The 25,501-nt window shown below is 34.5% G+C and overlaps 5 protein-coding genes across 5 annotated transcripts; 4 read left to right on the top strand and 1 right to left on the bottom strand.

Moving 5' to 3' along the window:
- Positions 1-433: 433 nt before the first annotated feature.
- On the top strand, positions 434-2,548 carry LOC126772564 (catalase-like). Its single transcript, XM_050492966.1, has 2 exons — positions 434-577; positions 1,094-2,548. The coding sequence occupies exons 1-2, from the start codon at positions 434-436 to the stop codon at positions 2,546-2,548; spliced, it is 1,599 nt and encodes a 532-aa protein (XP_050348923.1).
- A 2,338-nt stretch (positions 2,549-4,886) lies between these two features.
- On the top strand, positions 4,887-7,056 carry LOC126772563 (catalase-like). The gene is made up of 2 exons (XM_050492965.1): positions 4,887-5,030; positions 5,584-7,056. Exons 1-2 carry the CDS (start codon positions 4,887-4,889, stop codon positions 7,054-7,056), a joined length of 1,617 nt encoding a protein of 538 aa, XP_050348922.1.
- A 2,185-nt stretch (positions 7,057-9,241) lies between these two features.
- On the bottom strand, positions 9,242-10,112 carry LOC126772562 (uncharacterized). The gene is made up of 2 exons (XM_050492964.1): positions 9,495-10,112; positions 9,242-9,253 (listed from the first exon to the last, which is right to left on the bottom strand). The coding sequence occupies exons 1-2, from the start codon at positions 10,110-10,112 to the stop codon at positions 9,242-9,244; spliced, it is 630 nt and encodes a 209-aa protein (XP_050348921.1).
- Positions 10,113-14,275: 4,163 nt separating this feature from the next.
- On the top strand, positions 14,276-17,658 carry LOC126772561 (catalase-like). Its single transcript, XM_050492963.1, has 3 exons — positions 14,276-14,448; positions 15,640-15,718; positions 16,144-17,658. Exons 1-3 carry the CDS (start codon positions 14,276-14,278, stop codon positions 17,656-17,658), a joined length of 1,767 nt encoding a protein of 588 aa, XP_050348920.1.
- Positions 17,659-20,567: 2,909 nt separating this feature from the next.
- LOC126772560 (catalase-like) lies at positions 20,568-24,361 on the top strand. Its single transcript, XM_050492962.1, has 3 exons — positions 20,568-20,714; positions 22,195-23,637; positions 24,347-24,361. The coding sequence occupies exons 1-3, from the start codon at positions 20,568-20,570 to the stop codon at positions 24,359-24,361; spliced, it is 1,605 nt and encodes a 534-aa protein (XP_050348919.1).
- Positions 24,362-25,501: the final 1,140 nt, after the last annotated feature.

The following is a 25,501-nucleotide window of genomic DNA, read 5'->3' as shown; positions in this document are numbered from 1 at the left end:
TGCACCGACCGAGCATTATCGACACCCTTTGGAGATATTATTATAAGAGGCATGACGTACACTAACTGTTTTTGCTTGGTTATGTAAATTAAGTCTTTTTTTGTCATTTGCGAATAAAATACTGTTTATTAATGTTGCCTGACGTTATTATTTAATTGAAGTAATTATGCTGTTCTCTATAAAATTTGACCAACGACTTCTGGTAACTTTTCAGATTTTTTTATAATGTCAATAAAAAAAGTTAAGCGGTTAAGTATAAGTTATTGTAAATAAAAAATATTTATGATATGCCGTACTTGCTATTGAACCCTACATAATAAAATATATGCATATTTCACTTTTAATAACTTAAGCAAGTCGATCTATTTAAATATGTAAATAGTCAGTGTATATATATATAGAATTGTAATGAAACAAAAAAAAAATAATCGTAATGAAGAGTTCGACTTTTATACTTTGGTTGTTGATAATAATCAACAGTCAATATATTAATGGAATTGATTATGAGTTATTTGAGTACTTCAATCGAACGGATCCCGCAGCTCAACAATTGTGCGACTTCAAACAACAGCATCCGGTATGGGAACAAAACATATCTATTTTATTAATCTAGCACGTCGTGGATACCCAGCTATGATGGCAGAAGATCTATAGCTGTCGGAGAGAGTTCTGATGCAGTAACAACTGTTTTACGAGCTCATCGAAGCACGAGAGTTTTAACACTACCATCTTCAAACCATTTCTAAAAGAGAATTTCTTGCCAGAAAAAGCATATCTTCTTACTGGCCAGACCCGGTATTCGAAACCAAGATCTCGGGATCTACAGCCTTATAAGCTTGCCACTATACCAACAAGGCATTCAAACTCAGGAGAATCATATTTGCAAAAGTAAAATATAAGTTCTACGATGCAAAGACATTAAATAAGAAATAGTAATAGTATTTTGTATCTTAAAATATTTGATCAGCTAAATTTATATTAAACTTAACCTCAGTTTCATTTAGTCCTGTGTTGATTATTTTTTAAGATACTCATTAAAGATTATTATTAGTCATTGTATGTTTTATTAATTATATTTTGTTTGTTTTTACAGATACCAATAGGCTTACTCACAACAAGTTCAGGGAAACCAGTAGAAATAAGAGAAACAATTTCTTTGAATTCCGATGCGTTTTCAAACCAGTACCATATAGATCTACTCACACACGCCAATGCAGAAAGGATTCCCGAAAGAGTGGTACACGCTAAAGGAACAGCCGCATTTGGTTATTTTGAGGTAACTAATGACGTATCCCAGTACATAAAATCTGACATGTTTAATGGAATAGGAAAAATAACGCCAACTGTAGTTCGATTTTCTACAGTAATGCAAAATCTTGGAGGAAGTGACCTTGCTCGAGAAACGAAAGGTATGGCTGTTAAGTTTTATACACAAGAAGGTAACTTGGACTTTGTGGCTCTAAATTTCCCCGTTTTTTTCATTAAAGATCCTGTAAAATTTCCGTTCTTTTTTCACGCGTTGAAACGGAATCCTAAAACTAATCTTTTCGACTTCTCCATGCGTTGGGACTTTTTTACTAAAAACCCGGAATCAATACACGCACTCTTATGGCTATTCTCTGATTATTGTGTTCCAAATGGGTATACAAAAATGGACGCGTTTCTTATTCACACTTATGAGATCAATAATAAGTATGGAGACAGATATTTTGTCAAATTTAATTTTAGAACAGAGCAAGGTATTGAGAATCTACCATCTGATGTAGCAGAAGATATTTCTGCCCGTGATCCCGATTACTATAATAGGAAATTATACGATGACATTGAGAACAAGATATATCCTGCTTGGACGTTGGAAATGGATGTAATGACATTTGATGATATTAAGAAAATTGATTATAATCCATTCGAAATTACAAGATTATGGAAAAAGGGTACTTACCATACTATTACAATTGGCCGTCTAGTTCTAGACAGGAATCCAGATAATTTTTTTAGAGTTACAGAAATGAGTGCTTTTAACCCTGGGAATTTAGTACCAGGTATACCTGGACCAATGGATAATTTATTTAAATCTAGAAGATCATCGTATCGTGATACTCAAGTATACCGTTTGGGAGTGAACCATAATAGAATTGAAGTTAATACTCCTTTGTACTGGAAAGTTTATGATCGAGACGGCAAGCCTCCTGTAAAAGATAACATGAGGGATGCACCAAATTACTATCCAAATTCATTTAACGGACCTGTTCCTTATGTAGATTCGAGTGAGCCTAAAGAAAGATTTACAATATTGGAAGTGAACGCAGTTGATTTAGAACATGCATCATATTTTTATAATCATTACTTACAACACGATCAAAGAGAGAGACTTGTTAATAATACTGTACAATCCTTGGTTCCTGTGTCACCAGAATTGCAAAGAAGGGCAATACGTTTGTTAACCTTAACAGATGTAGATTTAGGTATACACGTTTCGGAAATCTTAGATGAAGTATTGCAAATTTCATCCACTCCGATGCCGCGGGTATTGCGAGTTTCACGTTAGAAAAATAATAATTAATGAGATTCTTATAAGTGATTCGAAAAAAACATTGTTCATTCATCTATAAATCATTTATATTATTGCATGTGTTGCTTTTTTAAATTATCATATATTAATGAATTGTACTTGTATTTGTTAATAATAGTTTTTTACCACCGGTGAAACCGAAGTCAAACTTGTTAGAACAAATTGTTTTACTTTGTTAAAATAGTTTTGTATTTTTATTTGTTGTTATTAACCAAAGCAACTATTTAATTGCCCGGTTAATTTTTAATCAAAACAAACATTAAACAGGATTGGTCAGAAAGCCACGTCACTACGGCATTAGAGATGTCGCACTCAATCTTTTGATTTCGTACCTAAGCAATCGAATTCAAAGGGTTGATTGAAATGGCAAGAAATCTTCTGGAGCTCCCTCATATATAAATGGCGTACCTTATATGACACACAAGATTGGTATTGTTTACTGATGACACTTCTTTGTTTTTTAATTAAAAAGACGTCAATCAATATCTGACGAGGTGAACAATGCTCTCTCAGAAATAGTATATTAATTTCGTGTTAATAATTTACAGTTCAATAGTAAAAAATACATAACGCGGTCTTATTTTTAATGTATAATCTATGAAATTACACTTTTACATCAAAGATGACATTCGCCTAAGTTAAGTTTTAACATTGCTTTTTGAAACATGATAATGAATTTGAAAATAATATTGTATGGCAAACATTAAACATACATTAATTTGGAATAAAAACATTTATTGCTTATAATAATCGGCCAATCGCAAATCGAAGACTGAATTAAATGCAATACATGCAATAACAATGACGTCAGTGAAATTTAAGGCTAAAATTTTCATATATCTTTAAGTGTTAATATTCGAAATAATAAAATTCTGTCATATTAAAGGGGCTATGGTTTTACGACCAACTTCATCATTAATAATGTTTCAATTAAAATTATCAATTATATAAATATCGTTCAGCCACTGAATTTAGTGATGTACTTATATTTATTATTTCAAATGTTAAATGTATAAAAACTAATGTACTACATAATGGGGAACAGTTAGACTTTATTGACACTACAAAATTTATACAAAGCAAAATCGCCATGCTGGGGATGGACGTTCGCTGCGACCTTAGTCCAAGGGATTACATCGAGGCTATTATAAAAACAGCTTCACGGAAACTCGGAGTTCTGAACAAGGTGCGGCGTTTTTTCACGCCACAACAACTGTGCCTATATATTGCTCGCACCTTTTTGATGGCTCCGCTAAGTACCTACTGGAGGCCTTGGACCGGTTGCGGCGACGTGCAGTACGCATTATTGGCGACGTGAAGGTCACAAACACCCTTGAACCTTTACAATTGCGTCGCGAGATAGCAGCACTGAGCGCTTTCTATCGACTGTATCACGGCGAGTGCTCTGAGGAATTATTTTCTCTAATTCCTGCTTCCCCCTTCCTTCTTAAGTCCACGCGAGCTGGTTCTCGATGTCACCGCCTAACTGTGACAATCAATTCCATCGCGCACAAAGAAATTTGGCAACTCCTCTCTTTGTCGCACTACCAAAAAATGGAATTCCTTACCAGCTCACGTGTTCCCCTCGTCTTTATGTTATAAATAATTTAAATATTTAATATCTATAAGTCAAATTGGCATATATTAATAAAGAAACAAATACCTCAGCGTTAAAATGGCACTATGGCGTTTTGAAGGATTTTTATCACAAACTTAATTCCACGCGGATCGAGTCGTAATTTAGGTAGTTAATATTAATATAGATAGCTAATATTAATAGATAAAAACAATAAGAAAACGTAGTCAAGTTTTCCAACTTAACCTATAAACACATATATGCTCTTTAACCTAACAAAGAGGACTTTCTATAATCGCTTTGTGTGTACTGTATTACTAACTTATGTACTGTATTAACTGTTTTATGTATTTTTTTTGTGAATGCTCAGCACTGAAACTGTAATCTATGATCCAGTTAATATTTTTCATTTATATTGGTGTAACATTCTTACTTTTGCATTAATGCGCCGATTTCAGACATTTTTGTAGTACGTACATTAACACACACGTACACAAATCAAATTGAGTTAATTTTGAAGTTTTTATTAATTCACTTACCAAACATTATTTCTTGAATTCGCAAACTACTTAAAACTTGTATATATTTTATAAAACGTTTTGTTACATACATTCTATATATATTCAGATAAATTGCTCATATTTAATTGCTCAGATTTCTCTTTTCTTACACGAATAGACGATTATATCTGCCGGTGTATATAAGTTTGATAAGGAACAAGGAGCCGCCTTTGTCAGTATGAAGTCCATAGAAATATACATACATTGTTTCTTCTTCATCGTAATTAAATATGTTCAGTGCAATGATAACGAATTATACGAATATTACAATAGAACGGATCGCGCAACTTGTCAACTGTACGAGTTCAAGATGGAACATCCGGTATGTTAATATAGTTTATTCATGTTTTTAGAACATAAGAGAACGTGATATTTATTTTTTTTTATTTTTTATTTATATACCCAATAGTATTTATATTTGTCATTTTGAAGATTTCATCTTATCATATGTAATATAGGTGTGACGCTACTGTACTCATTTTAGAACTTTTTTTTAAACATTTTAAATATATAAACGGCTCGTTTAGTAACTTTTGTATTAAATATATTTTTCATATATTACATTAATTTCTTATATCAGTCTCCGGGTTACATTTTAGTAAAAATTGTTACCCAATCTGTTGTAGGTAAGAAGTATAAATAACTTTAAGTCATTTATTTTAAAAATATACTCATTATCAAATCTCTGTTTTTTTAAAATTAAACAATATAAATTATGTGTTTTCTTTAAATAAAACCTTATGTATAAACCACTTTAGAATAACTAGTATTATAAATTATGCAATAATATTATCAATACAGATACAGAAGTATTAATAGTGTTCATTATGTGTTTGCTTATAATTTTATTAAATATTTATATTATATTGTTTCAGAAACCGATCGGAATATTAACAACAAGCTCGGGAAAATTAGTCGAGATAAGGGAAACTATCGGCTTAAATTCAGATGTCTTTTCGAATCAGTTCAATATAGACTTAATTACTCATACAAATGCTGAAAGAATTCCTGAAAGAGTAGTACACGCTAAGGGTACAGCTGCATTTGGTTATTTTGAGGTAACTAACGATGTATCGCAGTATACAAAAGCAGAAGTATTTAATGGCGTTGGAAAAAAAACTCCGGTCGTAGTTAGATTCTCTTCTGTTGGTCAAAATCTTGGTGGGAACGATTTAGCTAGAGAAATAAAAGGTATGGCTGTTAAATTTTTTACGAAAGAAGGAAACTTGGATCTAGTATCTCTAAGCTTTCCTGTATTTTTCCATAGAGATCCAATAGATTTTCCACATTTCATTCACGCCCTAAAGAGAAACCCTAAAACTAACTTATTTGATTTATCTGCCCGTTGGGACTTTATAACTAAGAAGCCAGAAGCGTTACATGGTCTCCTATGGTTGCTGTCAGATTACGGCATTCCAAATGGATACAGAAAAATGGATGCCTTTCCTATTCACACTTATCAAATAAATAATAAGCAAGGTGGCAGTCATTTTGTCAAATTTAATTTTAGAACTGAACAAGGGTTAGAAAATCTCCCGTCCAATGAAGCAGAAGCCATCGCAGCACGGGATCTCGATTACTATAACAGGGACTTATATAATGCAATTGAAAATAAAAAATATCCCGCTTGGACGTTGGAAATGGATATTATGTCATTTGAAGATATCAAAAAAATTGATTACAATCCATTTGAAGTTACAAGGTTGTGGAAAAAAGGCACTTATCATACAGTGCCTATTGGTCGTCTTGTTCTAGATAGAAATCCTGACAATTTCTTTAGAGTTTCAGAACTAAGTGCATTTAATCCTGGTAACCTAGTACCTGGTATACCAGGGCCACTTGATCAATTATTTAAAACAAGACGTTCATCGTATCGCGATACCCAAATTTACCGCTTGGGTGTGAATCATAATAGAATCGAAGTAAATATACCTTTATACTGGAAAGTTTATAATCGTGATGGTAAACCTCCTGTAAAGGATAACATGAAGGATGCGCCTAATTACTATCCAAATTCTTTCAACGGACCAGTTCCGTATGTAGATCCAAGCCGGCCTAAAGAACGACTAACCGTGTTCGAGGTAAACGCGGTAGACTTAGATCAGCCAGAATATTTCATCAAACATTACTTACGAAGGGATCAACGAGCAAGACTTATTAATAATACTATCCCAACATTGGTGCCTGTAGCTCCCTATTTGCAAAGGAGAGCAATACGTTTGTTGACCTTGACTGATCCAAGTTTAGGAAGAGAAGTTTCAGAAAAGTTACAAGAAGCACTAAAACAGCCCCCTCCTCTTCCAATACGTGTGTTAAATGACCCGAAAAGAAAAATAAAATCTTCATGAATTTTACAGTTTTTTGTAATAAGATTTTCCTAAATTATTTGTTTATTTTTATATAATTATATAATACCAATAAAACAACTATTTGGTATTATACATACCTATATTCAAATTTTAAGAAGGGGTTAAAATGTAAATACTACCTAGAATCGACAAAAGACGTAGTAGTAGTTTGTAAACTTATTTTTTTAACACAGATTTTCAATGATTTATTTATATAGGCTGTTTACTCTTAGTAAAATAATTTTACTTAAGTCTCTATGCTTTGTTATTATATTTCAATGGTTGGTTAGTCGGTGAAGGTAAATAATGTAAAGCTTTCAGGAATTACAATATATGCAAATATTATGTCTAAAAGAAAAATAAAGTCTGAAGTTAGAATTTTGTGATAAGTTTATTTTTTCTTCACGTTTTTTATAAAAATGACACAGTGTCGCCTTTGCTTGTTTAACGAAAAAGAACGATGAAGAATAGGTCGTAAAGTATATTTCATATCGCTAGGTGATTAGGGTGTCCTCCCATTTTTTTTATCGCGATTTAAGTATAAAAAATATCCAAATAACAAAACTAAATTATTCATGATGACAGATGGCGCTTAGTCTGCTTCATAGAACTTCATCCACACGTCATTTTGACATTTCATTCTACATTTGTTATGTATTACAACGCAGTGCGTGCCAATTTTAATACTGAAAGAACAAATACATTATCAGTATACCGTTTTTCATCAGTAAAAACAACAATTTGGTTTATTTGTGTGTGTTATAGCGAACAATGCCAGCAAGACGAAAGGGGGCCCATAAGGGCCGTCGAACTAATAAAGCAACAAACATGAGAAATAGTAAAGCAGATTAACACATTACAGAAACATTGAACGGCTTGCTTATCGGCACGGATCCAATATGAAATTTGTTCCTGAAGTCCATTCGCACATGAAAAAATGTAAAAGACTTCGTTACTCCACGGTCCATTCGGGTCTCTCGTGTCTTCATAGCAATTTTATGATGGAAAGTCGAGAAACTGAAACTGCAGCAAGTGTAAATAATGCATTCTTGAAAAATAAGTTAATTAATCATATAAATTAATACAAGTTACATTCAATTTGATTGCTTACTATTTACATGCATTACAGAGAAATTATAGTGCAATCATATGCTTAGCATTCAAAAAACTATCGAAAGCAAAAAAAACAGTCAACTTAAGAATGCAAAAAAATACCAAAAAGTATTGGAAAATATTAGACCAACCTTTATCGAGCAATTATAATAATATTTAATTTATAGTAGATTTTTTTTGATTGTTTGAAACTTTTTAAAGACATTTTTGAAGTTAAATTTATTGTTAAAGGATTTAATTTACTTTGACAATATTCGAAATAAAATCCGTTAGAATTAATATCACCACGTCACCGATGGCGAAGTAGTCGGCGCAAAGAATACGTTTGTTCCATTCGTATGGTTATCACAAATGCACTGCCAAACAGCAATATTTAGTATTGTTGTGTTCCGGTTTGAAGGGCGAAGGAGCCAATGTAAACTACAGGCATAAGGGACAATTTAGTTTCCAAGGTTGGTGGCGCATTGGCGATGTAAGGGATGGTTAATATTTTTATTGCCAATGTCCATGGGTGGTAGTGATCATTTACCACTATTAACAAGACAACAAATAACGGGCCACCATTTCAAAAGGTTAGTCTCATAATGTGGGACGAATGCACGATGAGCTACCACTCACACATACGAGTAGAAGCCGTAGGCAGAAACTAATAAAACATTGATAAAAAAGCAGGGTGGTGCTTTATGCATATATTATTATACTAGCTGGTGCCCGCGACTTCGTCTACGCTGGATTAGTATTTGGAGTAGCTTATATTAGCGTGGCGTAGAAAAGAACTAACATTATGACATAAATATTTTTTGAGTCGCATTTGAAAAATATAACTGCTTGACAATATTTTAACATAAGAAAATTGGCAATATAATAAATATACGGTAATTAGGCACTGCAGAACCCTGATCATAGGCCTATAGTTATCTAGCTACTGCAGTATGTTTTTATAAACTATATTTAACGATTTCTTTCCTTCAGCATAAACATGCAGATTTTTTGCTTTGGAAACACGTGAGCAAGCCACATAGAGCTGACCGTGAGAAAAACATGGTGTGCCTAAATGTATGCCTGTTACCTTTTAGGTTTGACCCTGCGATTTGTTGATCGTCATTGAAAATGCGACTTTTAACGGGAACTGCAGGCGTTTAAAATTGAATGGCAAGTTATTGGGTATGATTGGGATGCGCGGTATAAGAACATTGTCTCCCTTGGCTTCTCCAGTTAAAATTGTGGCCTTCACAATGTGCCTTCCTAGTTCGGTAACTCGCAACCGAGTACCGTTGCATAATCTTGGCGCGTCCAGGTTACGCATCAACAAAAGAGGTACCTACCTTTAATTCCAATTTGTGTGATGGTACTCCGGACAACTCTAAAGAGTTAAGGAACTCTACGGGATAACTTGTTGTGTCATCAGATGACATAACTGTGTCAATAGAATTGTACACGGAAGTTTCGGTGTTTATTTCGGCCAAGATTTTTTTATTTATTTTCGTAGTCTCATTTTTCGGTGCTAGTATGGTTCTTTCACACAACCAATTTTCGTCAACAATGTTTTGTTGCATATTCGGAAAAACTTGTTCAATAAGTTCGTCTTCTGACTCCACAGCATGGCAAAATTGCTGTGTGAAAGGAATCATACCATCCTGGTAGGTGTCTAGGAGGCCTTCACCAATTTCTAGCAGTTTCTGAGCATATGCTTCTGATTCGATATCGCTGAATAACTGGACTCGCATGTTAGTGGTAAGATAAAGCTTTTCAACTTTTGACCAAAGATATGAGGCTTTAAGACATGCGTTAATTTCATCTGCTGCAGTACCTCTCTCGATAACCGGTAAAGTCTGTCTAAAATCCCCTGCCAGTAACACTACCACACCACCCATCAACTTTCGATTGCTTTGAATGTCTTGTAGACAGCGATCAAGCGCCTCAATTGCGCGCTTGTGTGACATACTAGCACTCGTCCCACACGATCAGCTTACATTGTTGCAACAGGGCGCCGCGGGCACTGCTCTTACTAATGTTGCACGTTGGGGTTTCTTCGCTTGCCAGATTTAGAGGTAATTTAAAAACCGAATGTGCTGTCCGTCCACCGCTCAGCAATGTTGCAGCGATCCCAGAGGAAGCCACCGCTAACGCAACATTACGATCCTTACGAATTTTTGCAAGAATCAAATTAAGTAAAAATGTTTTACCTGTACCGCCCGGGGCGTCAAGAAAAAAAGACCGCCTTCGCCAAGCTCAACACGTTGTAATATTTTGTTATATATGTCATTTTGCTCGGGTAGCAGGCGTGGTTCAGTTTCGCTGACTTGAGCGTCTAAGAAGGCGGTATCGTAGCTTAGCTCTCTGATCAAATCGGTCGACAACTCTTCTCGACGCTGCGGTGTAGGCATACCGAAGTCGGACAATTTCTTACCAGAAATCATTATTATTTTATCCTCTATATGACTCAGTGCTTCATTAAAACATAGATCATTGTTGACTTGATCTATCCTTTCATATCTATGCAAGATATCCTCCGATAACGCAGCTTTATACTTATCCCATAGTTGAAGAGGATTGGATAAACCGCAAGTGCATATCAATATTGCAAATAGTTCTCTTATTTGTGAAGGAGAGCGACACAGCACGGCCTCTTCCATTGTGGCATCCCAGTGGTTGTCATCTTCCAACAACCCCAACTTCTCACACGCTGGTCGAAAAGTTTCAAGTTCTTGACCGTCAACTGTTTTTAGATCCAAGAAGTTAGTGAGGCCCTGTACTACATTCAGCAGCATTCGCAAACAGTAACATTCGAAGTTACTAACATGCACTGTGTAAATGCGCCCAAGAGCATTTTTTTTTTTTTTTTTTTTATAGAAAAGGAAGGCGGACGAGCATATGGGCCACCTGATGGTAAGTGGTCACCAACGCTCTTAGACATTGGCATTGTAAGAAATGTCAACCATCGCTTACATATCCAATGCGCCACCAACCTTGGGAACTAAGATTTTATGTCCCTTGTGCCTGTAATTACACTGGCTCACTCACCCTTCAAACCGGAACACAACAATATCAAGTATTGCTGTTTTGCGGTAGAATATCTGATGAGTGGGTGGTACCTACCCAGACGAGCTTGCACAAAGCCCTACCACCAGTAAAAAGGTGTGAAGGCATCTCCTGCCTTCACACCTGGCCAGCCGTCGACAGGTGTTCCTTGCAATCGACGTTTCCATTCTTTCGACAACACGTTCCATGTATAGTAGCGGGGTACGTCAACATAAAGTAATGTTTTTGCAAATGCGTCATTTTGGCAAAGCACGAAAAATGCAGTTAGTGTCGTCTTAGTTGGTGCGGCCATTCTTTCTCTAAAATTATTTTCAGTGAAGTAAATCCGCTGACCATTAGGCAGATGAACCGCAAGGTGAGTGACTGTTGGGTGTCTCTCACGTGTTCCCCTCCTCTTACAACCCGGGTTCCTTCAAACGAGGCGTGAAGAGGCATCTTGCGGGCCGGCAAGGCGAAGGCGGCTAGTGCAGAACGTTTTTCCCGTCTGTTCTGGCCGTCGTCGCGTTTGGACTCTACTACCACTTACCATCAGGTGGAGTAGAGTCATTTGCCCTCCCGGCGAATATAAAAAAAAAAAAAGAGGCAGACCTAAAATCCGCCAAACTGCTTCATTACTGCTTACATATCGACCGGCTCGAAACGTTTCCACCTCATCTCTCGGGTCAATATTAACATTCCCTTGCTGTCGAATGTTAAAAATAGCCTGGTCGCAGCCTTTGTTTATATATTTTATCGCCTGTACCGTATTGCAGAACTCTACATTTATATGACAATCAAAAATTTTAGAGAGAAGGGGTGAATATGGGACAATCCAGCTATTGTCAACCAATACCTCTTGTGTTCCACCTCGGGTTTTTAAAGTTATCGTACGGCCACCATCTCCTGGTGCTCTACGCCTGTACAGAGGATAGCCTTTGTCGTTAGTTTGAGTATCTTTTAAAAGCGCCCTTGAATACTTTTTGGTACATTTCCCTTCCTTCATGCATGGTGATGACGGATTTAGTGCACCACAGGGACCGTGAATCATATTTTTCGTAACAGTAACGTGGAGTTTTTGATCACTTTCGGGGTTTGGTATCTCCGCACTTATGACTTCGTCAATTTGGTTAGGGCGTAATTTTTCCGTTAACCACAGCAGTAAGTGTACGTGAGGCAGACCTCTTTTTTGCCACTCAATCGAGTACATGAAACATTTCATGTTTCCAAATATTTTACCTTTTGTAAGTAAAGCAACCAATTTTTGAACTTTTATTTTAAATAATCTGGCTGTTAAGTCATGTCTGTCCGTTGAATTTTGACCTGGAATGAGCTCTTCAATAATTTCTGGCCAAGCGGGATTACATGTCATTGTAATAAACAAATCAGGCCTCCCGTAGTTACGCACTTATGTGAACGCATCCTGCGTGTACTCATGAAGATTTCTAGGGCTATTTACAAATGACGATGGGAGTATTACCATTTGACCCAAATTGTTTGGATCTAAATTCGCATCATTCCTGATCGCGTCTTGTAAATGTATGTAGTTTTCTACTCGCAGTTTTGTTTGGTTTAAGGCAATAAATCTTAAGCGCTCACTCTCCACTTGGACATACATGTCTACCAAAAACTGAAGAAAGAGAAGTCTACATCGAAGCAATAAATTAAAATTATTTCGACGTACCATCATATGATATGCATAAAAGTCTTTGCACGACACTTTTTTGTTCGTTATGGGTTGTTGTGTAACTGGGTTTGTCTGAGGAATATCAAAACTGTACCCTTCTTGTCCTTTCCAAAAAATTAACGGGTACTCGAGAGCATCATAAAATCTATGAGTGTCCGGAACTCTAGTGAGCCGGCCATCGTGCGCCTGAATAACAATGTCCCGAGACGCAGCCTGTTCACTACTTACAACTACAGACTCGTCTGTTTCATTTGAAAAAAGTTCTTTAAGGGGTTCAACTGGTTTGTCTATTAAAGGAAGATCTACTTTCCCTCCCGAACAACACATGCCTGCAGCTTCCTCTTTCCATTTAAGTGCACCGCAAAATCTGCATTCTTTATTCATCGCTTCTATTTTTATAAGCTTGTGGCTTTCGTAATCAAGTGTCTCGTCGTAGTCAAATGCAGCTTTATCGAATACCCCCCAGGCGTTTCTTGTAAATATTAGTCGTCGCTGTTGTGCCCTTTCAGCAACAGCGCGTCTGCGAGCTTCAGCAGCTTCAGCGGTTTCTGTAGCTCTTTGGGATGCTAAGTATGTCGCCTGTTGAAGACGCCGAGCTTGAGACTGTTCGGGTGTCTCAGAAGCCCTTTGAGATACCATAGATTCCGCGTTATGTTGACGTCGGGCTTGAGACTGTTCGGGTGTCTCCGCAGCCCGTTGAGATGCTAGATGCTCGGCATGCTGTTGACGTCGATCATGGGACTGTTCTGGTGTCTCATTAGTCCGTTTAGATGTCAAATAATCAGCATGCTGTCGACACCGAGCTTGGGACTACTCTGGTGTCTCGGCAGCTCTGAGAGCTGCCTGACGCTCTGCCTGTTCAAGTCTTCGCTGTTCGGCTTGTGGAAACGTCTCGTTAAGTCTAGCTACTTTCATAGTTCGAGCTTTATTAGAACTTTGGGAAAGATTAGACTTACGATTTCGCGGCATAATTCTTATTAAATGCTTTTTCTACACATCAAACAATACAGTACGTAATTATTATGTTAAATATAAATTAATACTTAAAAAAGTGCAATACTTGCATATTCAAACAAAATTATAGCTAAATAGTATAGTAATGCCTATTAGGCAAAAAACAATTCAAATTTGCTAATTAGAAAACAAAATCACACGTTATTTACAATATTATAAATCAACCAAAAAGGACCAATTACTAACCTACCAACAACCTCTGTAATTTACAAAAAAAAAGAAGGAATTCGGTATAATGAACAGGTAAGTAACCTATATCTATTAATTTAAATAAAAATGAAGTATCTTATTTAAGTGTAACTTCTAACCAAAAAAAAAACTGCCAATACCTAATCTTGGGCCTATATTACTTGAAATACAATCCGTTTTTAAAAAATCGCTATAACCATGAAAATTCGCAAAACGGAGACAACAGTCAACGATGTCTGCCCTCACGCGTCTGCCCGTGTTCGGGTCGCGCACTCAGCGATGAGCGCCTTCTTCCCCCACACAAGTGCGTCGCACCGCCCGCCACCGCCGCCGGAGGCGAACCGCGCCGTACCGCTCGCTATACCGCACCCGTAGTATCGCGCATTTAAATTAAACTAAATGATGTCTATCATACATTACATAATTATGTGTAACTAATGTTTATGGCAGCGCACGCCAGAATAGCTCGCAGAAAGGTAGGTTTTTTCCTAGTTACTTGACATTTAATGTCATATTTTGGACAGCTCACACAATATCTTTATAAATTGTAGCCTATGTGTTATTCTGATGTATAAGCTATATTATTGGAAAGTTTAATTGAAATCCATTCAGTAGTTTTTGCGTGAAAGAGTAACAAACATCCATCCACACATACAAACTTTCACGTTTATAATATTAGTAGGATATGCCCCTAGCATTTTCACTATATGGGCGAACAGATCGATTGACGAATGTTTATACCTTATTATTTAAAAATTGCACCGGATAAAATCCTCTTTTTACCCGTACGAAGTCGGGGCGGGCAGCTAGTAATATATATGAATACAAATAGGAAAGGTTAATAAAATAGGTTTCTCTGTGTTATCACGAAATGCATGGATTTTTCTGGTACGATCTACTACGCTTTACTAATAATTGTCTTGTCAGCCCCTTGGCGTTTATAGGCAAGTAACATACATGAATTGTTGCGCCAAAGGCAGTTAGTTTGCGAAATTTTTGATAAAAACCTAATTTTGCGAATTTCAAAATTCGATATCACAAATATTATACAAAGACCATAAAGATGTATGGTATAAAATCAAAAATCGAATCATTGTTGTAAAGAGTATAAAGGCGTTATAAGTTTGCTGATTCAAATTCTTGAAGAAGTTTTAAACATGTGGATTTTTTTACGATGCTATCCATTAAAGTAGCGAAAAATTTATAACCTTACCGAAATTTATAACCTTACCAAAATAATACTTTACCAAAAACGTAATTGTGATAGCACGGTGGCAGCAATTGAAGCTCTTTTTATCGCAAATCGAATCCCTCGCGGGCAAAGCCACTGTTTCATTTAGTTTTTTTAAAGTAATTGAATCAACATTTGCAATTCAAACATTTTCAACATTACAATGCGTTCATTCATTACAAAAAAAATCCTACGAAAATTAATTACGGCTACAATGTGGGTATATAAGTAAGGATTAACGCATAGCTCCGCTTTTACGAAATATGAAGCGTGCTGCAGTGGTTATATTTCATTGCCTCTTAGTATTTTTAGTAAATAATGTTGTGTGCAGTGATAATGAGTTATACGAATACTTAAATCAAACAGATCCTTCGACTCGGCAGCTTTATGACTTTAAAATAGAACATCCAGTACGTATAAAATGCTCTTGTAAGAAAGTATCTACTTACTTTTAGAAATAATTATCATTTAAACAAATGTTAAAATAATACAGTATAAGCTAAAATACTTTTTTGTATATAATTGTCAGGTCATGTATTTCTGTAGATGCTCTTTACTTTTAATTTGTATGTTCTTACTTTTACATCAGATTTTAATATACTTTAACGCATAAATTGAATTTTTTTTAATTATAATTACGTCTCATAAAACTTATTTAATAATATTATAAAAAAATTATGTTAATATGTATCTATAAATATAAGAATATCTTTTATATACTATCCATTTGATTGAAATAAAAATCAGCATCGATAACCATTGATGAAAATTATGTATCTGTACCCAGGATGCTATTGAAATAATTAAATAATTATTCATTCATTTTTGATTACAGAGACCAATAGGTATACTCACAACGAGTTCAGGAAAACTAGTCGAGATAAGAGAATCTATATCATTAAACTCAGATGCGTTTTCGAACCAGTATCACATCGATTTAGTTACTCATACTAATAATGAGCGGATTCCCGAAAGGATTGTCCACGCTAAGGGTGGTGGCGCGTTTGGGTATTTTGAGGTGACCCACGATGTGTCTAAGTATATAAAAGCTGATCTTTTTAACGGCATTGGCAAGATAACTCCGTTGGTTGCTCGGTTTTCTACGGTAGCACAAAATCTCGGCGGGAATGACCTAGCTAGAGAAGCGAAAGGTTTTTCGATTAAATTTTACACTCAAGAAGGAAATTTAGATCTTTTATGCCTCAATTTGCCCGTGTATTTTTACAGGGATCCCCTCATTTCTGCAAGTTTCACACATGCTTTTAAAAGAAACCCTAAAACGAGTCTTTTTGATTTTACCATGCGCTGGGACTTTGTAACAAAAACACCCGATTCAATTCATGGTTTTTTGTGGTTGTTGTCTGATTATGGTATTCCCAACGGATACAGAAAAATGGATGCTTTCCCTATCCACACTTATGAGATTTACAATAACGAAGGTGGAAGATTCTTTGTCCGATTTAACTTCAGAAGTGAACAAGGCATACAAAACCTCCCTACTTATGTAGCAGAAGCTATAGCAGCTCGTGATCTTGATTATTATAATAGAGACTTATACAATGCCATCGCTAATGAAAATTATCCCGCTTGGAAACTTGAGATGGATGTTATGACATTTAATGATATTAAAAACATAGATTACAATCCATTTGAAGTCACCAGAATGTGGAAAACAGGCACTTATCATACGGTGCAAATAGGGCGTCTTGTTTTGGATAGGAACCCTGATAATTACTTTAGGGTTGTGGAACAAAGCGCATTTAATCCGGGAAACTTAGTACCAGGTATTCTTGCACCTCTTGATAATATGTATAAATCTAGAAGATCGGCTTACCGTGATACACAGGTGTATCGTTTGGGTGTGAACCACAACAGAATTGATGTCAATACGCCACTTTACTGGAAGGTTTACAATCGTGATGGTTTGCCTCCTGTCAAGAATAATATGAAGGATGCGCCAAACTATTATCCAAATTCATTCAACGGTCCAATACCATACATAGATCCAAGTAGACCTAAAGAAAGGCTAACAGTCTATGAAGCCAATGCAGTTGATTTGGAACCAGCATCTTATTTCTATAATCATTACTTAACAGAGGACCAAAGAATAAGGCTTGTCAACAATACCGCACCTTCAATTGTACCGGTGGCACCATACATGCGTAGAAGAGTGTTACGTCTGTTTACTCTAGTGGACGAAGAATTGGGTTCGCAATTGTCCAAACAGCTACAACAATTACTGAAAGTTCCACCGCCTGCACCGCCCCAAGTGCTGACGGTGCCTAGAAAAAAATATTATGAAAATGATTACAGTCAATACATAGATTCACAAATTAAAATGTACAGTTAAATTATTTAAGTAGATGATTATGCAACAAGATTATTAATATGAAATATTTGTTTTTTATTATCAACCAAATTATAATGGTGAGATTGAGATCGTGTTTAATTTAATTATGAAATCAATTTGTCAATATTAAATATACTAATAAGACAGGTTTCAGTTTCTAATTTATTTTGCTAACTAATATGAAAAAAAATATTGAATCTTACTAAAATTTCATTAAAAACATGGGAATTTCATTTGCGAGTCATTAAATTAAATTAAAATTAAAATAATATTTTAAAATAACATTAAATTAAAATAATATTTTTTATTATAATTACGTTCAATTTTTTGTTACATCTAAATTTTTCTTAATTTTATTTGCGATATCTTGCTTGTCTACTTATATTAAATAGTCGTAGATTCATTTATGTTACTAAGAGTATTCCGGTTAAACTTGCTTTAGACATCCTTATTAAATTATTTTTTCAATATAGCCAAAATAATAAATTAAAATAAAGGCAGTAAATAATCAATTGTTTTTCAACATACTTTATTTTATAGAGGGTTACTATTGATGTAAATAAAAGCAGAATTTTAATTTATATTGATTGAGAAAAACTGTATTTAAAACTAGTTAATTTCATTTACATCTATGAAGTTAGATTTAATATTTAAAACATTGTTCATCCTAATTTAAAAAAAAAAACTCGTTCATTATTTATGGCTTTATATTTTAAGATCTAAATAGTTTGATAAATTAATCATTACTTTACAATTATGTTGGCAATATGGAAAGCTACCTATTGCATAATTATGTTTTTTATGCTAATTAAAATGATTATTGCAATTTAATTGTTGATTATGTACTGGTAAATTCCACTTGAAATTATTCAAATCGGACCTGTAGTTTAGAAGTTAGGACTGGTATAGTTATAGTAATGCGTGGTATAGGTATAGTAATGCAACAAGTAAAAAAATGCCGCGGTGTAAGCGATACGCGGATATCATTTTATTTTGTTGTAAGCTAAAAATAGTTGAATAGTACGTTTGCATTTTTTTTATACTTAAAACGCTCTATAAAAATACTTATTGTGGTGGACAAGTTGCGATGAAATTAAGAGATAGGCCTAAGTAATTAAGTAACCCTGAGGCCGTGGATACGTGAGGTGGGTCCTTGCGTATCCTATTTCAGACGGCTTTGAGGAGGATGCGACGGATGGACGAAACCAGCGAGGAGTGCGGAAGCGCGACATTACGCGCGATAAAAACCTAACTTTGATGAATTTCAAAATTTGATATCTTGAATATTCTAGAAAGACCATAAACATGTATGGTCGTACAGGTAAAGCATTTTGTTGCTTAATTAGAGATATTCGATATCAATAATGCTAAAGTATTACTTTCAATAAATTGTTAACATAAAAATATTCAAATGCGCCAACAATTATTTATAGGAAAATCTTTTAATTTCAAGTTAAAGCCGGTTTTCGAACAGCTCTAAATTTATCACCTTTCGGAAGTATCTAAAAATATAAGACATTCCAAGTATACCTACTGCAAGTTAAAAAAGAAATTATTGTTTGTGGTATTCCGTATTGTCGTTGTTAATTGACCATAAATAAAGTCGATGTATAAATAACTTTTATAAAGTAAGTATAAGGTGAGTTTTATGGAGAAAGCTTAAATTTTAAGAAAGTAAATAGTGTACTTAAAATAGGAAATATTTGCGTAAAAGTTGCTCGATACATAAGTTTAAATTTATTTGAATAATCCTCCAGACCGATACCGGTCACGGCGACCAATCTCAAGAGAGATTAGCCAACTGCGTAGGAGATATTATAGTGCACAAGTGGGTGCGCAAACACAGGTGCACTCTCTATTTCCTAACTCTCATATCCGATGGGACGCCAATCCGACACGATCGGAAAGAGTTCAGGGGCAGGACCAACGGCTTACGTGATTTCTGAGGCACGGGAGTTTACACACTTCCAACTTCTAGACTCCGGACTGCTACTGAGAATTTTCTGGCAGAAAAACCCAATAACTTTTTATTGGCCCGACCTGGAAATTGAACCCAGGACCTCCGAGTCTACGGCCACTAGCCACTAGACCAACGAGGCAGGCATTTGAATAAGTACAAATGGGAATGTAAGACTTTGAAAGAAGTTCCAAAATGTTATTGTATGCGGTTTTTGGGGATTTATTTTATTTATTTATTTAAAAACTTTTTACCCACTACATTGAGTAGTATGACAAAAGGCGGACTTAATGCCTAAAGGCATTCTCTACCAGTCAACCTTTAGGCTAAGCGGAAATCCGTGAAGGCGGTAATTAATAGTCGAAAATATACATACATACAAATATAACAACAACAAAGAATATATGAATAATATATATGTATATATATATATATATATATATATACATACATACACATATATACACATATACATACACACACACATATTACATATGAATAATAATGCATTATAGATGTCAAAGATGAAGAGAACTAGGAGCTTCCTGACAAGATATGCTCACGGAGACGAGACTTGAAAGTAGGTTTAGAGGTGGCTATCCTTATATGCTCAGGTACTTTGTACCATAATCGGTCTATACATAATAAAATCGTATTCTATTCATAATAGTAGTATCTTTAGGGAGTAGATTAGCCGTGCCCCATACATTATTATATGGAAATAGAAACACTAATATTTATGTTTTTTGTTACACATAAATAACAGCAAGATTAACTAATTTAACCCGATTTGTTTTTAAGTTCCAATGTGAGAAAAATGAGATTGGTAATTCAAACATTTTCAACATTATAATGATTTCACTCTTTTAATTGATGTTCCTTCGAATATTTATTACGTCTACAATGTGGGTATATAAGGAAGGCTTAACGTATAGCTTCGCTTTTACGAAATATGAAGCGTGCTGCAGTGGTTATATTTCATTGCCTCTTAGTATTTTTAGTAAATAATGTTGTGTGCAGTGATAATGAGTTATACGAATACTTAAATAAAACAGATCCTTCGACCCGGCAGCTTTATGACTTTAAAATCGAAAATCCAGTAAGTATAAAAGGCCCTGCTACTACAGCGTCTACCTTCTGTTTTAAAGAACTCTTTTGTTTAAAAAACTGTTATTATACATTATTATCAAAATGACTTTTTGTGCAAAACTGACATGTCATATATTTCTGTAGATGCTCTTTGCTTATAATTTTTATGTACTTACTTAAAAGCATATTAAAATCTGATTTTTATATCTGATATAACCTGATATTTATGTCAGATTTTAATATATTTTAACGCATAGATTAAAATAATATTTTTTATTATAATTACATTTAATAAAATTTCTTTAATCTATAAATATACATAATATATAAAACCAAATTCCTCGTTCAGTAACTCCGCTAACTCCTTTTAAAACATGCATCGAGTTTTGATACGGTTTTCGCTAATAGAAAGAGCATGAAAGGGATATATAGATATATATATATGTTATAAGACGAGGCATATATGAATTTAATATTTGTTGTTGTGAATACGTAACAACGAAGGTTCAAGGTTCTTAGTGTAGGCCGACTGTTTAAAAAAATATTGTTGAAACTGTATTTACTTGTGTAGTTATTTGTCACTTTAATTTTTAAATTAATAATTGTTGTTTTACATACTAACTACGTCTAATTTTACTTTAAGTTCATCAAATGTTAAAATCATTAGATATATAATAATATTTTTTCTGAGACTGCATTAGCAAGTCGTTCAAATAGTTAAATATTTACAATTGTACATTATACTGGTTATAAGTTTTGTTTATTTATTTCGGTAACACTCAGAAACTATAAATTCTACTTAAGCTATCTTATTAATTTAATTTATAGTTTTAGTACTCACATATGCTATATAGTATGTTCATAAGTTGCATATTTATTTTAGATATAGCTTAATATGTCGCATGATCGAAGAGATAATTATCGGACTAGGCTGTTGTGTAGCGAACGCGAAAAACTATAAAAGATACACAAACACTTTGTTTAAGAAATTTCTAGATCTCCAAAATGTATCCAATACCGTCAATGATAGCTACCAATATTTTATAAACAAATCACTATAACTACTGTCATTATATTGTTTACTAGTATTGTTAAGAAAAGAAAAAATAATGATACTATACTTTAGTTTAATTGGCACAAGAATAAAATATCTTTATTAAAATACATAATCATTTTAAACGCTTAATATTGATAAATATTGCTAACACTGAAACCATTAAAGTATAAAAAATACGCAGGGCATTTTGTACTATGCGTTATGCATATGTATTAATTTTATGCCCTTAGCATTGTACCGTATGGGCAAATAGATCGATTAGCGAATGCTTATTTCTCATTCATTGAAAATGTACTGGATAAAATACATTTACAACTAAAATGCATTTGATTGAAATAAAATCAGCATCGATAACCATTGATGAAAATTATCTATCTGTACCCAGGATGCTAGTGAAATAATTAAATAATTATTCATTCATTTTTGATTACAGATACCAATAGGTATACTCACAACGAGTTCAGGAAAACTAGTCGAGATAAGAGAATCTATATCATTAAACTCAGATGCGTTTTCGAACCAGTATCACATCGATTTAGTTACTCATACTAATAATGAGCGGATTCCCGAAAGGATTGTCCACGCTAAGGGTGGTGGCGCGTTTGGGTATTTTGAGGTGACCCACGACGTGTCTAAGTATATAAAAGCTGATCTTTTTAACGGCATTGGCAAAATAACTCCGGTGGTTGCTCGATTTTCTTCAGTAGCACAAAATATCGGCGGGAATGACCTAGCTAGAGAAATGAAAGGTTTTTCGATTAAATTTTACACTCAAGAAGGAAATTTAGATCTGCTATGCATCAATTTCCCCGTATACTTTTACAGGGACCCCGTCGATTTTGGAACTTTCACACACGCTTTTAAAAGAAACCCAAAAACCAATCTTTTTGATTTTACCATGCGCTGGGACTTTATAACAAAGAGACCCGATTCAATTCATGGTTTTTTGTGGTTGTTGTCTGATTATGGTATTCCCAACGGATATAGAAAAATGGATGCTTTCCCTATCCACACTTATGAGATTTACAATAACGAAGGTGAAAGATTCTTTGTCCGATTTAACTTCAGAAGTGAACAAGGCATACAAAACCTCCCTACGTATGTAGCGGAAGCTATCGCAGCTCGTGATCTTGATTATTTTAATAGAGATTTATACAATGCCATCGGTAATGAAAACTATCCCGCTTGGAAACTCGAGATGGATGTTATGACATTTAATGATATTAAAAACATAGATTACAATCCATTTGAAGTCACCAGATTGTGGAAAAAAGGCACTTATCATACGGTGCAAATAGGGCGTCTTGTTTTGGATAGAAACCCTGATAATTACTTTAGGGTTGTGGAACAAAGCGCATTTAATCCGGGTAACTTAGTACCAGGTATTCCTGGACCTCTTGATAATATGTATAAAACTAGAAGATCGTCTTACCGTGATACACAAGTATATCGCTTGGGTGTGAATCACAACAGAATTGATGTCAATACGCCACTTTACTGGAAGGTTTACAATCGAGATGGTTTGCCTCCTGTCAAGAATAATATGAAGGATGCGCCAAACTATTATCCAAATTCATTCAACGGTCCAATACCATACATAGATCCAAGTAGACCTAAAGAAAGGCTAACAGTCTATGAAACTAATGCAGTTGATTTGGAACCGGCATCTTATTTCTATAATCATTACTTAACAGAGGACCAAAGAATAAGGCTTGTCAACAATACCGCACCTTTAATTGTACCGGTGGCACCATACATGCGTAGAAGAGTGTTACGTCTGTTTACTCTAGTAGACGAAGAATTGGGTTCGCAATTGTCCAAACAGCTACAACAATTACTGAAAGTTCCACCGCCTGCACCGCCCCAAGTGCTGACGGTACCTAGAAAAAATTATTATGAAAATGATTACAGTCAATACATAGATTCACAAATTACAATGTACAGTTAAATTATTTAAATAGATGATTATGCAACAAGATTATTAATATGAAATATTTGTTTTTTATTATCAAAGATTATACATTATAATGCAAAGAATGTGCGCGTGTTTTATTTAATTTATTTTATAATAAATATAAAAAATAAAACATTTAATAATAATTAATATAATATTTTAACGAATCTTCTACTATATCTATCTATTACTATTCACAAAAAACACGGGAAATTTTCTGTCGAATAAATACTTTAAATTATAACGACTTGTTCTTGTTTGTTTATTTCAAATTTTTATAAATAGATTCGTTTATATTAACAAAGAGATTTAATTTGTCTTAGACATGGATTATTTTTATAGTATTTTTTTTTAATCTCTCTATTTAAAAAAAATACTATATATATAAAATATATAAATATATATAAAAGAAAAATTTTAAATACATATTACATTATATCGATTCAGAAAAACTGTTTTTTAACTTATTCACTTTTATTTGCGTTTATGAAGTTAGACTGTATTTAATACATTGTATAAAATAATTAAAAAATTGTGTTCACCTTTATTTTTAATTATTAATAGGTTAAACAATTTATTGCTTTTGAATACATAAATATTATATTTATATTATTGCTTAATATTTTTTTAGGTCTACATAGTTTGATAATTCAATAATTACTTTGCAATAATGTTGGCAATACTGAAAGCTACCTACCGCCTAATTATTTTTTTCCTGCACTCAGCTAATTAAAATGGTAACTACAATTAGTGGTTGCTGAAATAGCAGCTGCTAGTAAAATGAAATTGATAGCTATTTATATAAATATTATATATATATTTTTATAATAATTAATAATCTTATTACAAGTTGCACCACCAACATAGGTTAGTAATATTTTAACATTTAAGTATATAATTTAAAGAATATACGATGAAAAAAAGATAAAACAAAACATAACGGTAATTACATAGGTATTTATTTACATAGTAGTATTAATATAAATGGCCAACACATTACACATCTGCGATTTGCCGACGACATTGTCATCATGGCGGAGACTCTGCAGGATTTGGAAGAGATGCTAAACAGCCTGAGCGATTCTTCAAGACAAGTAGGTCTCGGGATGAACATTGAAAAGACCAAAATTATGGCAAACCGTCATGTATCCCCGAGACCAGTGGTCGTAAATGGCTCTCCACTTGAAGTTGTGCAGGAATATATCTACCTGGGCCAAACTATGCAACTTAGCCGGCACAACTTTGAGAAGAAGGCTAAAAGAAGAATACGTTTGGGCTAGGCGGCATTCGGGAGGTTACGTCATATTTTTGAATCGTCGATCCCACAGTCGCTTAAGACCAGGGTCTTTAATCAGTGCGTCCTACCTATAATGACTTACGGTGCCGAAACGTGGACACTTACCGTAGGTCTGGTCCACAAATTTAGGGTCGCTCAGCGAGCAATGGAACGTGCGATGCTTGGGGTTTCTCTGGCAGATAGAATCCGAAATGAGGACATTTGCCAGAGAACTAAAGTCACCGACATCGCGCTTAGAATTAGGTCGCTGAAGTGGGCTGGTCATGTCTCCAGGCGCATTGATGGCCGATGGAGCCGACACGTGTTGGAGTGGAGACCACGCTTAGGCAAACGTAGTGTAGGACGCCCTGTGACAAGATGGGCCGACGATTTAAAAAAGGTGGCAGGTTCGGGATGGATGCGGACTGCCCAAGATCGGGATGATTGGCATTCTATGGGGGAGGCTTTCGTCCAGCAGTGGACGGCAAAAGGCTGAAAAAAAAAATTACA

The sequence above is a fragment of the Nymphalis io genome, chromosome 12 (assembly GCF_905147045.1).
Source record: "Nymphalis io chromosome 12, ilAglIoxx1.1, whole genome shotgun sequence".
In the NCBI taxonomy this organism is placed as follows: Eukaryota; Metazoa; Arthropoda; class Insecta; order Lepidoptera; family Nymphalidae; genus Nymphalis; species Nymphalis io.
Note: the sequence above shows the minus strand (reverse complement) of the source record. Positions and strands in the feature narration are given on the sequence as shown.

Excerpts from the sequence above, each read along its gene's own strand:
- LOC126772564 (XM_050492966.1), top strand. The coding sequence starts at position 434 with ATGAAGAGTTCGACTTTTATACTTTGGTTGTTGATAATAATCAACAGT. Across the intron at positions 578-1,093 it reads ACTTCAAACAACAGCATCCG|ATACCAATAGGCTTACTCAC; the intron begins GTATGGGAACAA and ends TTGTTTTTACAG.
- LOC126772563 (XM_050492965.1), top strand. The coding sequence starts at position 4,887 with ATGAAGTCCATAGAAATATACATACATTGTTTCTTCTTCATCGTAATT. Across the intron at positions 5,031-5,583 it reads AGTTCAAGATGGAACATCCG|AAACCGATCGGAATATTAAC; the intron begins GTATGTTAATAT and ends ATATTGTTTCAG.
- LOC126772562 (XM_050492964.1), bottom strand. The coding sequence starts at position 10,112 with ATGTCACACAAGCGCGCAATTGAGGCGCTTGATCGCTGTCTACAAGAC.
- LOC126772561 (XM_050492963.1), top strand. The coding sequence starts at position 14,276 with ATGAAAATTCGCAAAACGGAGACAACAGTCAACGATGTCTGCCCTCAC. Across the intron at positions 14,449-15,639 it reads CCGCTCGCTATACCGCACCC|TGATAATGAGTTATACGAAT; the intron begins GTAGTATCGCGC and ends TGTTGTGTGCAG. Across the intron at positions 15,719-16,143 it reads ACTTTAAAATAGAACATCCA|AGACCAATAGGTATACTCAC; the intron begins GTACGTATAAAA and ends TTTTGATTACAG.
- LOC126772560 (XM_050492962.1), top strand. The coding sequence starts at position 20,568 with ATGAAGCGTGCTGCAGTGGTTATATTTCATTGCCTCTTAGTATTTTTA. Across the intron at positions 20,715-22,194 it reads ACTTTAAAATCGAAAATCCA|ATACCAATAGGTATACTCAC; the intron begins GTAAGTATAAAA and ends TTTTGATTACAG.